This window comes from Epargyreus clarus, unplaced genomic scaffold (assembly GCF_041222505.1).
Source record: "Epargyreus clarus isolate Ecla_fem2 unplaced genomic scaffold, WU_Ecla_fem_2.2 ptg000018l, whole genome shotgun sequence".
Classification (NCBI taxonomy): domain Eukaryota; kingdom Metazoa; phylum Arthropoda; class Insecta; order Lepidoptera; family Hesperiidae; genus Epargyreus; species Epargyreus clarus.
Genome location: NW_027332226.1, coordinates 5,161,990 through 5,176,615, shown reverse-complemented (window position 1 = coordinate 5,176,615; position 14,626 = coordinate 5,161,990). Strand labels below are relative to the sequence as shown.

At 33.4% G+C, this 14,626-nt stretch overlaps 1 protein-coding gene across 1 annotated transcript in view; it reads right to left on the bottom strand.

Annotated features, from left to right (window-relative positions):
• Positions 1–236: 236 nt before the first annotated feature.
• The window catches only part of Cad86C (Cadherin 86C), a 149,054-nt gene continuing 134,664 nt past the window's right edge, over positions 237–14,626 (bottom strand). The window contains exons 6-15 of the mRNA XM_073083131.1: positions 14,372–14,497; positions 12,429–12,693; positions 6,456–6,648; positions 5,926–6,169; positions 5,252–5,837; positions 4,815–5,163; positions 4,572–4,731; positions 4,334–4,464; positions 3,497–3,823; positions 237–3,145 (exon numbers count right to left, since the gene is read on the bottom strand). Of these exons, the coding sequence (XP_072939232.1) occupies positions 658–3,145; positions 3,497–3,823; positions 4,334–4,464; positions 4,572–4,731; positions 4,815–5,163; positions 5,252–5,837; positions 5,926–6,169; positions 6,456–6,648; positions 12,429–12,693; positions 14,372–14,497 (4,869 nt within the window). The 3' untranslated portion in view covers positions 237–657. The remainder of the gene's footprint in view (positions 3,146–3,496; positions 3,824–4,333; positions 4,465–4,571; positions 4,732–4,814; positions 5,164–5,251; positions 5,838–5,925; positions 6,170–6,455; positions 6,649–12,428; positions 12,694–14,371; positions 14,498–14,626) is intronic.

Genomic DNA, 14,626 nt, shown 5'->3' with positions numbered 1-14,626 from the left:
ACTAACTTGTTCTGCATATGAAACTTGTTGTTCTTATTATCGTCTTACCATATTCTTGTAATTAAAAAATACCTAGGACCCCTGCGACCAATTATTTGTTTGTAAAATTCGGTTAATGTAGGAAATATTAAAATCCAAACACTGTCCCTAATAATATGGACACCCATTGTATATATACAGTTTATTGTTCTGACGCATCTAAGCTATTAATACTAGAGTAGGTAAAATAAAACGACTTTTGTAATAATATAACTTTATGTTTTATATAACAAATATAGAACCGCATAAAGATCGATTGCGACCATTATTGTGGACAAGAAAATAATAATATTTACAATAGACATTAAAGCTATAATCAATTTAAATATAATCAGTTTAAACGTGTCATTTATTTACAATAAAATATATCTCTAAATTATTTATAAAACAGTCGACAAATAAAGGCAGTTGTTTTATAATTTAATAATTGTAACAATTTTATCAATGTATGTACAAATTCTAAAATAAACAAGGTAATGTTTGCCAAAATATTGGACGGATTGCAGTTATGAGCACACTTGGTTTACCATCACTATATAAAATCCTTTATGCATATCTCACTAGAACAAGTATATCTGAATAAGGCACTCAATTTGAATGGACACACTGTAATTTGCTTTAATACGAAGTAGAACTGCTATCTGGCCTGAGTTGCTTCGTCTGAACATCGTCGTAGGCTATCGTAAAAACACTCTTCTTTTCAGTAATCGGTAGTCTTTTAATATTACCTGTTTGTTGTACTAGCGTGTTCATGGCTATACCAGAGTCGTTATCATCTATTTTTGTGGCTACATTTCTTTTATTCAAGTCAGGAACAGTATCTCCTCCTATATTAATCTTTGAAACATGAACCTCAGACCCGCTCTTTCGTTCGTCGTCATAATTCGTTGATATTGATATACTATGAGTGAGAGCACTTTCGGATATATCTTGTTTCCTTTCCTTATTTTTTACATCGTCCTGGTTAACGTATATTGGTTGTTGTTCAACGGACTGTCGTCGAGGAAGCACTGGAACGTTGGATTGAGCTCCTAGATATTTTGGTATATGTGTGGGCTGAATATAACAAAGCGGATTTTGGTTCTCATACTGATGTTCATATCTATGTTCTGAATGCTGAAGTAATGGATGAACATCTGGCAAAGGTCCTTCAGGCACAGGAGTAACTTTGCCTTCCTTTAAAATTCGTGGGTGTATAAAATCATTTTCTTTTTCTTTGAAGTTTTTTTTTGCTTGTGAACTTTCACTTTGATGTTCTTTGGATGTTATTTTACCATATCGATTAGATTTTTCTTTAACTTCACGATCAGTTTCGGTCTTTGTTTTTGAAGGACGCTTTGGTTTGTCTGGAACGGTTTTTTCGGATGTCGGTTGTTTAGGGGTTGATGACGATTTTTTTCCATACCACTGCATATATCTTGGCAAACCTTTTTGTAAACTTTTTGAGCTCTCACCCGCCTTTTCGTCTTCTTCGGTTTTCTTTGAGAGTTTTTCATTGCTATCACCTGAGCTATCCTTTTTAGATATACTGTCATCTGGAGTTTTGGATAATGGTTTTGTTACTTCTTCGGTCTCACGGGCTTCAGTTGAAGATCCTTGTCTAGAAAATACTTTATTTCGACTATCTTTAGTTGCAGAACTGTCACCACTGTGACTTTCTTTACTGCTTTCATGTTCCAGAGCTAATTGAGGTTTCGAGACTTCTCGTGCACTCAATGATTGTTTTTGTTGCCGCAATCCTTTGTTATGATAGTCAGATTCAATTTTTTCATCTAAAGAATCCGATATTTCCATTAATACTTCTCTTCTTAATCTAGATTTTCTATCACCTTCCGATAATGATATCTGGGTTGAACTGACAGTTTCATTCTTTGATGTTGTTACTGTACTTTTAGTAACATCACCATAGTTTTTAATATGTTCTTCTCTTTCATTAGTTTTGCTTATCTTAACGCGTTTTTCACTTTCTAGTGTAGGAGACACTTCACTTTCTTCTATTATTGGAGTCTTAATTTTTCTTTTCAATTCATAAGCACGTATACTCCGTCGTGGGTCTTTATATTTAATTTTCTTTTTTGGCTTTTTTCGTTTTAACCATGCTACCTTTTTTGATTCATCTTCCATTGTAATTTGTGATTCATCTTCACTGTATGAATCATTATCACTCCGTGCTTTTCTCCGTAAGGGAGTCAATAATTGGGGCTCAGTCTGTGTTCCTATATGACACTCCGTCTGGGTAGCTATTACAGAATGACCAGGTAGACTTTGTGTTTCTAATTTACTCTCAACTTGTGATGCCGTTTCTTGATTTTGTAACATTCTTTCTCGTTCTAAAAGTATTTGATGTAATAATTCATTTTGTTTTCGCAGGGATGATTCTAATAATTCTTGATGAATGGAGGATTTGTTTTGCATTTCTATTATTGCAGACTGTAAATAATCAGTTTTTAGGGGAACTGTACCTGGTACGTCAGGGTGCATATTAGTATATTCATGTGAACGATTAGCTGCTTCATTGCCTAACTGAGATCTCTGAATGATAGTTTTGCTTTCTTTACCATTTGAAATATTATCCAAATCGGTGACTACGTTCCCCATTCTCTCTCTTATATTCTTTGCTTCTTCACCCTGTTCCCTTATAAAACGTTCCATGAGGAGTTCTTTTCCGTTATCAATTACAACATATTGTGTATGTGGAATCAATGTTGCTGGTCGTTGTTGGTGAACAGGTAAATTAACGTATCGTTCTTCGTCATTCTTCCCACGAGTTACAAGTCGCAAAATTTCCGTATTACCTTCTTTTATAAAGTAATGATCTCTACCTAGGGAAGTTTGAGCATGGAGGTTGTCATTGTGTTCACGTTTGGTTTTAGTTTCATCTTTCTCTTGATTCTTGTCTAGATCAGATTTGAGGAAAACACCTCCTTCAGAACCACGATCGATCTCGTGTCTGCGTATAGACTCGTTATCTTGGTCTTTTCTTTGATGATGTAGTGTTGCAATTCTGTCATAGCCATTTTCTAGATCTTCAATATATTCCTTGTGTTTATTAGAAAATGCATCTTGTAGTTGCATTTCCTTAGTATAAATTATATTTGGTCCATCCCTGAAATCAAAAAAAACATATGAATTGAATATCTAATTGAATGAATGAATTGAATGAACATACTTAAGAATGTTTGCAACTTAAGACTTTTTTTTGTTTTCTTATGTGGCGGAAGTAACAAACAAGTATAAATATTATATCAATCAACGCCTTAAAATTATTACTGACGTATAAAGTTATAGTCCCTAAATCTAAATAAGTCCGTCATATTTATGTTAGTAAGTCAAGTCAAGTAAGAGTGCAATGGTGCTATACGTTTTTGCAAGTCGAAAATGGCATTAGATTTACGATAGCTTTGCAATTTAAAAAAAAAAAAAAAATTAGAAAAATATAAATCATATTTCTACGTACCTAACTCTGAAGGATTGTCTTGTATCATCATATTTATAATCATTGTCTTCAGCAGCATGTACAAATTCTTGATGGATATCTCCAGGTGTAGAAGATGGTTTATTTGGGTCTTTGGATCTGTAATTTCTCTTATTAAATTTCCATTGCGTCGGTTTTGTCCTCAAATCTGCCTGTTCCGCGCTCCAAGCTTCCCGTCTCCTCCAATCTGTTGCTTGTATGGACTTATTTTCTATATTTTGCGTCGACTTGTTTTCCCTCCCAAGTCCCTTGTCCCGAACCACTAAATGCACGTCGTCCTCTGTGGAGTTGACACGTATCACTCTTTTCCTAGAATTTATTAATGGATTTCTATGTACCTATCGGTTCTGACATGATGGAAGAATTACAGATATCTCCAATTAAGAAAACAACATGTCGTAGAAAAGATTGAAGAATGACTTACATAAGTATAATATTCTGAAGGAAGGTAATATGAAATATATTCTAAACCTTTTCCTTGACATGGTGCTACTAAATTTGAAATTACTTCTTGAAAACAAAAATGTTCAAAAGTGAGTTTTATATTTTTCTTGCATGCAAACAACATTTTTTGTGGGGCTATTGTGTCACTAAATATTGTGTAATAATAACAATATAATTACCTACGACGTGGTAAGCTGGTGTGCATGCTCAATTAATTGGTGCATTTTAGTCTGTTAATGAGAATGGAAATGTTAGTTTGCTACCAAAATAATAAGAGGTAAATAAAACTAATTCGTGTCTACAAAAAATACAGCAATTCCAGTCAGTTGTTAAGTTGCTTAAAGCTTAGTTATATCATATCTGGGTAATAATTACCTGGGTGGCATGTATAAAGGACATCCTTCACAAATGCAACAGCAAATGAGAAGTAACAATACAAGGGCGACCAGTATTGCTAATAAAATAAGTAGCCAAAATAGCAACCGACTTTCTGCTCTATATAGATTCTGCAACAAATATAGAAAAACAATAAGTAATTTTTAATTTCTTTACATTGACATTTTATAAATTAAAACTTTTTAAAAATTGTAATTTCAATTGTTGTTTTTTTTACCGAATCTCCATTATCTGTAGCTGTATTTTGCTCAGTTTCCTTAGAGCCAGAAATAGTTCCAGTAGTGTAAATAGTCATATTTTTAGCCAACTGCTCTTGAAGCTTGGAGACATCAATAGCAGAGCTTCCAGAAACTCGTACTACGGCAGTTACTTCACTCCTAAAAAAATATTACATTTCGTTATCCTATAGCGTTAGCCTACTAGCACAGATAGAATTATAACCATATCGTCATATACTTACTTTTCTTGTACTTCCTTGCCTTCTAAACTACCTCCATTATTCTCGTTGCCTTTATAAGGTTTGATATCAATAATATTGACTTTACCTCCAGAAAGTGTACTTAATATTTCTTCAAGTTTCCTTCTATCAGGATTTGTGCCCGGAACAATAAATGACATTGTTCTGGTTTTACTTTCTGGTGGATAAATTTTAACTAGAGTAGTTGAGGAAAGACTAGGATCACCTAGATCATATGCTCTTATAGTGAGCACAAAGGCTTCGCTTTCCTCTTGTCCATCAAGTTGACGTTTCCGTCTATAAACATTTTGTTTCTTCGTTCTCTTTAAAGTTTCTAAGAGATAAAGTTCACCTAAAACCAAAATTTATTTTATATTTTTCATCGTAAGAATACATTTACAACATGTTGAAAAATAATAAAAATCCAATTGTATACATACCAGTCTCTTCATTGATAGCAAATTTGCCATCTCCATTTCCGTTTACTATTTCATATCTGACTACATTATTTGGTGGCTCAGCGTCTTTATCAACTGCCTTTACAAATGCCGCTGAAGTGAAATTATTTAAACTTGGCGACAAAACGAATTCATACAACGTCCTTTCAAACTCTGGTGGGTTATCATTTACATCTAATAACTTAATAATTAATGGCACTGTTACTCTTAAACCTACGCCTTCATTATCTCTAGCCTCTACTAAAAAATGCAAATCTGGCATCGCTTCACGATCAAAACCATGATTATTGGTAGCAACGGTTATTTGTCCTGTTAAAGGATCTAAATGTAACGATGTATTTAAATATCCTAATATGGCAGTATACTGAATCTTCCCAAAAGCTCCCGTGTCTACGTCGTCGGCTGCTACTTGTACAACTTTTGTACCGGCTGTGACATTTTCAGGGAGTTCTACGTCATACGATAGTGCAAGGAATACTGGAGGGTTGTCGTTAACATCATTTAAATAAACTGTGACATTTGCTGTTGCAGATAAATTTGTTGCTGGTCCAAGCTCTTGAGCTAAAATCTGTAAAGAGAAAGAAGTTCATGAGTATAAAATTATTATTGTATATTTATCAATTATTGGGGAACCGCTTATATAAATAATTATATACCTGAATTATTACTGATTTACGAGCTTCGTAGTCAAGCAATGTATTGTCTCGCACTTTAATGATGAATTGGGCATGCCTCTCAGCAACTGTTGGTGATATTTCAAATGTTCCGTTGTTTCCAACCAACGAGAGCGAGAACACGCCATTCTTGCCAGCATCATTGTCATTCACTTGCGGGATGTAGGGATCGTTGAAAGTTAACGCCGTTCCTTGAGGAGCATTCTCATCCAAGTAAGTGATGTAGCTGAAATTATTTTTGTAAAACGTAAGCAAAGTTTGGTATTTAATTTGTATTTTATTTTGGTTTGGTAATTTGGTATTTATGGTGAAATAGACATTTAATAAATTCAACTGTAAAAATGTAATTGAAGTTAGATAGGACGATAAATCTATACAGATTTATTTAAGTACGATATTTGTGAACGCACGTTCGTGTGTTCACGTGTGTGTTCACGTGTTTGTGACTTTAATGATGATGCTGCTACAAAATAATTTGCTGTTGAAGAATTAATACTTATATTTAAACTCACAATTGATTTTCAAAATAAGGCGGCGAGTTTTCTCTCTCAGGCAGGATGAAGGCGAGTTGGACGGTAGAAGACATAGCCTCAGGCTCCTCTCGGGACAAGCGCACCTCTTCAGCCACCACTGTCAGAAGGATCGGCGTGCCAGCGTGGGATATGGCTGCGATTTCTTCGATCGGCCTCTCGAGGGTAACTTCACCTAAAATAATAAGACATTAACGTTTAAAAATATCATAATGATTTATGTAACTGGAAATTACTCTTCAAGAAACAATAGTAAAATAAATATATAACACTATAACAATTATAACTTTCCTAGCACAATTTAAATTCTATATTAAATTATGACTGACGAAATGAGAATTGCGAAATGGTAGTAGAGACATCTTTAGTAAGTATGAGAAAATGTTTTCTACCAAGCGTATTGTGCTCACTAGATACCTATTTGTCGTACTAGATCGCGCCCTAATTTTCAGTCTTAACAAAATGTAACTGTAGTGAAAAGGAGTTATTTTGTTAATATTTATACTTGGATGTTTATTTAAATAAATATAATTTATACTGAAGATTTCTATATAAAATACTTCGTTGGCTTTGTAATGTGCACAAAAGATCAAAACGGAACTAATATTTAAAGCGTAACCAATATCATGATTTTTTTGCATTTACATGGTGATCTCCCATGCATAAAGCATTATTGAATTTGCATAGATATTATTTTTAAACAATTATTATATTTTACATAAATTATTCTTTATTATCTTAATCGTCCTAATTGGCCTAAAACCAAAACTTATATGTAGTTGCATAAGCATAGAAGATATTAGTAACATTATAAGTCGGGCCTAAACTGACATAATTTGCACTTCCTGAATATCGAGAATTATGTGTTTGAATGAATTATTCACATTCATTATTTTATTTATATCCATAATATTAGTTTTGTTCATAATTCATCATAGGTATATATATCTCTTAAGTGTTCGTCTGTCTTTCTTTTAAGTAAATCTACAATTTATCGCAAAGTGAAAAGTAAGTAATATTACTTAATCCCAATAAGAATCTTCACAATAGTCCTTAGTCAGTACTATAAACTTAATAACAAGAAGGGGTGACTACTTAATGAGGAGAAAAATGTGTCCCTAATTAGCATACAAAAGTGAGTTTCATGTGACAAGCTTACGTTTGTTAACAGTGACAACGGGTCTATTAGCTTCATTAATGTTTCATAAATCCTTTGTAGCTACGTCATCTTCGAGTATATGGGCCTTAAACCGAATTCCGCCTACAGGTTTAGCGAGTAATTTATGGACGCTTGTCTTTATCGAATTGGCACGACTCTTCACTTTTACTACACCTACGTGTTTGCTTCGTTTTGGTCGTTAGTCATAAATTTGTATAATTGAATTGTCTTATGTCTCTGAGTCAATCGTTTAGGTTCTGCGTAGGTATTTTTGGGCTATTTATTCATCTATTCTATAGGCGATCTCCCATTTTGTGGCGTTCTTCACATGATAATGATTCATAAAGTATTAATTATATTTTTAGAAAAGTTCCATTCTAATAAATATTTGGTACATAAACTTATAAATACAAGTTAAGTCAAATAAATAAGTTCAAGATGTAATCGATCACCTATATTATACTGGAATATGGTGACGCACTCGGTGCTTCTTGATACACGAGTTTCATACTGCAGACATTACGATCTTTGGTTTTAAAAGATTATCCTTTTTTAGAAATGTTTTGCATTCTTTGTAGAAATACAATTTCCTTAATTAATTGGTGTTCAATTTGTATCACCATATGGTAAAGCACTTCCATATAGAGTTGTAAATTACATTTTACTATTTTAGGTTGAATGCCTTCAACGGATGTGAAAAAATAAGCAATGTTGATAAGAAGTTTGTTGATACGTTTAATTGAGTGTGCCAAGGCATATGGGTCAATTAAATATGTACGAAAATGGCTTTTTCCCATACCTCGCATGCCATCTGAAATGCTACAAATAACTATTGCGAATCTATTAAAATCTCTCTGTAAAAGACGATTAGCACCTATTATAAATACACCATCTTTCCGAATTTTGCCTCGCTAATATCAAAATTTGAAAATTTCTTGTGTAAAGTTATTGCCTAATATCTAATTTCTGTAGGCAAAACATTGGATAGATTGATTATGATAATAAACATAGCTCATTAGACACATAAGATTGAATACCATAGTAATTAAAGGTTACAATATTAAAGACCCTATGGTTGTATTCATACTGAGTAGAATGCGTACAATAAACAACTGTTCCATGTTTTACATGTTTGCCATCTAACGCAGTCATCTTAACTGTTTCGTAACAGCTACTTTGTAAGGTAGTGGTTGATAGATAAGCGAGCGAGCGAGCTGAATGTATTGTCGTCTGACTACATGGAGGGGCACCTTTCACAGGAGCGTCTATAATGAAGTAAGACTACAAACAATGGCCGTCTAGACGCGACGGACGAGTACGGTCTAATAAGCTATTATACGGCCGTTCAAGTGAATTAAACTGTGGTACAGTTACTTGCAACTTAGTACAAAGTGTAAGCTTAGTACTCATTATGAAAAGTGAGACTTCTGTTATGTGTAAGCAAAGTGTAGCAAAGTAGCCTAAAATTCTTAATATTGTTACTGTCTTTTCCTATTAACCTTTCGTACATTTAAAATGTTTTCGCTAATTAGCCTTATTATAAAATTATTTGGCAAAATGATGGCGATTTAAGGAACTCCTTTGATGAAGCTAGACTTATTGTTTTTAATTTTATGTTGTTCGTTAGTCAGTGTTAAAATTTCATTAAGTAGAAATTTAATATCACCTATTTATCAGGGATCATTACGGATTTTATGCACCAAGTTCTAGCGCACGCTATCATTTGTAGAAATCCAAGTCGTTAGTTAATTGGAAAAGTTTGGGAACTTCACAATTAAATGTGTTTGGTTGGAAAGCTGCAAGTTAATCTATGTATAATTATTGCAGCTAGTAGGACACGCGAGGTCGGAAGCCAAGAAATGCGAGTGGTCTACGATAAGGAAGTAGGAACTACGGAAGCTATCCAGTGAGCCGAACTCGTTGTAACATGTATGGACTACCGGGTCAAAGCAAAAAGTTCAAACGGCTGTCGTGAATTTTGGGGTAACTTTTTGTAGAGGCTATTACGTGTTCTAGGTCAAGATGAATATTTTATGTACATTCATTTAAAAGCCTCTTCTATCAGATTAAGTTGCTATATTAAAATTACTTTAAATGCCCATTATATTTACATCTTATGTAGGCTCCAATATGAAATTTAATACACAAACCAAAATATATTTTCTTAAGTTTTTTTATTCGTAGAGGTATAATTCAAAATAAACTATGAAGTCGTTTTATTAATTCGAACTAAAATATGTTGTATGAATAAAATGAAAATTGGCATCAGCCGAAATAGACATCGTTTTTTAAATTTAATTATATTAAAAACTTAATAAAATGTAAATTGTAAATGAACAAGACTGAAATGTGAAATATTGAAGGCTCTCCAAATTACCATCAATCAAAACAAATCAATACTCAATTGCGGCTACATAGTAAAGGCATCCATTAAATTTTAGTACTTAGGTAATACCTTTTGCGATAAAAATAACTAGAACACTCGCAGCTAACAACTCGAATTTAATGAAGGGCTATAGTCATGAACACGTTGAATTCGTTCTATAAATTAAAGACAAAACTCGTTAACAGAGCTATGACCTTACTCTGCCTAAGTAAATGTTCTTTGTGGAAAATTACCTGGCTGAGAAAACGTGGGTATATAATTTCCTTGTAAAAGGTACGCAAATGTTCGCCCTCGTTTTTAAAGGTAGAAAGGGTAAAAAAATATAAAATGCTTCATATAACTTTTTTTCGAAAGAGTTTCTAAATTTATAACCCCACATTAGGACCCTTATTACTAAGCCCAATCACAATTAATTATTAAGATGTCTGGCTGACCGGGGATTGAACCCAGAACCCTTTGCGAGTTAGATCGTTATAGTGACCGCTTTAACACATACGTTTTCAAGTATAAAACATTAGTGTCAAGTAAACAATATAACATTAGTGCGAAGTTATACGGAAGATCTAAATCTACCGTTTCTCTTACGAAGTGGCAGCGGATTGAATTGCGAGAAACTATTGCGTTTAAACACCACATTACTGATTCACCGCGTATTCAAACAACGAGTAATAAGTTGTCGATGTTTCGACATGCTAATCTTCGTTGGCAAACTTATGAATGCAAAGCATATACTTAACAATTTTCTCCGCCTTACAATTCCCGCACTGGCGTGCAATTTAAATGTAAAAACAAAGAAGTTGTAAAGGTTAATAGAGTTGTCTATAAATTGAAATTGTATTCTCGCAAAGTCAGATAAAATGTGTTATTTAAGTATTGGAGATTTACACAAAAGAGGTGTAATGAGAGGGGAATTGGATTTCATTTGCTAATGTAAGTTATATAATTTACTATAACTTGAAGTTGTCTTATTGCAAAAAAACTTTAAGCTCGAAATAAAGTGTAAAACTTTTTTGTTAAGTGTCAGACTTCAAAAGTAGCTCATTAGGATAATACGAACATTTATATTATAACATTTCGAGAATATGAAAGATTATATTACCCAAGGGACAAATATATTCAACTTTATATTCAACTAGCTGACCTGGCAAACTTTGTACAGCCTCAAAATCTATTTATCAAATATATTTCATATAAAATATAACCTATGTTACTCGTAGATAATGTAGCTTTCGAATGGTGAAAGGATTTTTAAAATCGGTCCAGTAGTTTTTGAGCCTATTCATTACAACCAACAAACAAACAAAGTTTTCCTCTTTATAATATTAGTATAGACAAAGATCTAAACGGATTAAAAATAATGTTCCATAAAATTTTTTCGTATCAATATTTTTACTTTTTTCTTTTACACTTCAATCTTTGTGTTTCATCCGTTTTTACAGCTCAATAAAAAGTGTGTTCGTAAACGTCACTTGTAAATATATCTTCAAGTCACGCAATGTCGTAACTGGGAATCGGTATTGTTTCATTTTAACCACACAGTAACTGGATTAGTACTATTTTTCATAAAAAAAGAATATCCTTTTGAGACTGTCTCGTGAAGTAAACTATAAATTTATTTTAATTTATTACGTATAATCCAGAATTTAGTATTGTAAGACGTATCATGATTGATTTTAATGGTAATAATAAACTAAGACATAGAATAATGTCTGTAAAGCCTAATATTCTTAAGAAAGCTAGCTTTAGAAGCAAAACACTTAAGTTTGAAGGCTTATTGCATAGAAGAAGGATCCAACTTAACATTAGATTTTTATTACTAGGATTATAATTTAGGTATTTGATCACAAAATGTGAATTACGTTTTTCTGTAACAGTAAAAAACTATAGTCTGATTCATAATTAGGTGTCCAAAATGTAAACAAACAAATGTCACTGTCAAAATGAACAAGAAATAAAAACTTTAACAAACTCAACAAAAAACGAAAACTTTACAATTATTCACAATTTAACAAACGCGCTATGTAAACGATAATACATTCGAGTTCAATTACAATCACGAAAATGAATAACATCAGCTACGAAACTTAAAAATGACGGCACAAGAAATGTTCTGGGTTCCGATTGTGTTACCATTATCACATTTTAATTTTCTACCAGAAACCTTGTTTTTTATTATTATTACTGTATGGAACGAAATTGAGGTAATATAAATATTAGAAAATTTGAATTGATCTTAATTTTTTTAGATTATTATTTTATTATTGTTGTACTAATTTAATATTGTCAAAAATAAGAATCTACCATTAGAAGGGTATGTTCTTGATAGGTCAACACCTTTGTTTACATTTTGGCACCTAATTATGAATCAGACTTATAGATACACTTTTTAAAGAATTTAAAAAACACATACCTGTAGTCTCGTTAATATTGAAGAACGGCGTGAAAGGGTTCCCTTCAGAGACGAGACCGTATCTGATCTGCCGCGGGGCGCCCTTATCACCGTCCTCAGCGCGGACCTTCACCACCATGTCGCCCGGTACCACCTGCCGGGGTAAGTGGGTGATGGGCGGCGCCGACGTGAACACGGGCGGCATGTCCTGCACGTCCTGCACCACCACCACCACTTCCAGCCCGGCTATGTTGCGCGTGTCCTTACCGATCTCTGCGTAGGGGTCCTGGAAATTAGGTTACATATTTTTCAAAAAGACCAATTTTAGATTTTTTTAATAATATTAGTTTAGTAATATTATTTTTTTATAATAGTGACTATCGAATATTATTTTTTATACTCGGCCGCTCTATCGGAAGATCTGAGGTTCAGATATTAAGCCTCCGATTTTCAAAGTTCCATGCATGTTAAAAATAACTATCACTTGCTATAAAGGTGAGGAAAAATATTGCAAGGAAACCAACACACACGAGAGTTCTTAAAAAAGTTCTCAAAGGCGTGTGCAATTTTCCAATACCCACTTACTGTGAGAGTAGACCCGTACCCAGAGAGGGAATTTAATGGGTTGGCGAGGATAATGATGTTGTTATTAAGGTATAAAATCTTATACAGAAATGTATAATTTTATATAGGAAGAATGCCGAATAGCCCTGTTATATTATCTAACCTCATAAGCCCATAGTTGATGTAAGAACTCCAACATGTCCATTATTCCGAAGATTAAACACGTAGCTTAATTTGTTAGTATCAGTTTATATTCGACGAAAATTTAAAGCTTGTTTATTTGTTTATAATTTAGTATGAACTGTTGATAGTTAGATTTACTATATCGCTTGTTAATGTTTAATTTTCGCTTTAAATCATATTAAGTATAACTAAACTACGTATTTAGGTACTAAACTCGTTCTGTTCTTGTTTACTATATCGCTAGTAAATTGCAACTCTAAACGGGCATTTATGCAAGAAATCATTATGGGTTTGAACCAAATACCTGATTATTATAAAACGTTACAAAACACTGAAATAAGGTAAGCATTGTACTCTCTAATCCGCATTGTTGTAGAGCAACTCGACTAAATGAATAATAGCAGGGTTAAAATATTACTGAGGCCTTTCTAACATTCCATTGTTGGTTTACTGGACGTTAAGAAATATACGATTTTGTGTAATTTCCGGATTTTTGTAGATATAACGTTGATGGAATATTTAAAAAGGTACTAGATAAACTAAGTTTGAAGGTGGTAGAACCCTTTGTGGTTCGACTCCTGCGGCACCACCGCCACACCTATTCCTGCCTAATAACAGTAGTGTTAGGCGCTGCTGTGTTTTGAAGGGTGTGGTAAGAGAGACATACTTTTCCGAGGCGTTCCAGCCGAGTCCTCAGGGATCGCGGCGCATCTGTGGCCGACCTTAGGTAGGAATATCTAATCCTATCTGGGGTTGATTACAGATGTCCATGGGCGGCAGTAACCACTTATCCTATATTATAAAAAAAGTAACTGTAAAAGCAGTCATGCCGACCATGGACATGTGCAACTAACCGCACATACGAATGGAATGATTTAAATTCTACTATAAATGTGTTGCTACCACAAATAGTTTACCCTCTTTAGGCCAGCTATAAAACCACACAAATAATACTACTCAATAAATAGTTTCCTTCACCATACTACTCTTGATTGTATCCAATCATCAATTATTATTTATATTTTAGATAGATTGTATTTTGAAGCATGTACTTAAAATGTTGTTTAACTCTACCTACTTACTTTGTTGTAAGTATTATTTAGTTTACACGATCACCGATAATACAATCTCAAAAAACCAATTTATGTTTTAGACATATTTATAATGAAACACTTTGAAATAGAGTAAAGTGGAACTAAATGGTTCGAGTTACTTACGACCGCTAGTAGCGTTAAGTGGTACATCGACTGAGCCTCGAAATCCAGGGGTCCGACGAGGAAAATCGTGCCTTCGGTGTTCTCTGTTGATACCCGACGCTGACGGATTGCGAAAAGTGGCGATCCCTGAAATATAATCAATATAAAATTCGCTATACATTTTTTTTGGGCTCGCATTCCGGTGGCGACGAAGAACACGACCAAGCAAACTTTTATATATTTTTTAGTTATAAAGAAATTGTCTTATAACATTAT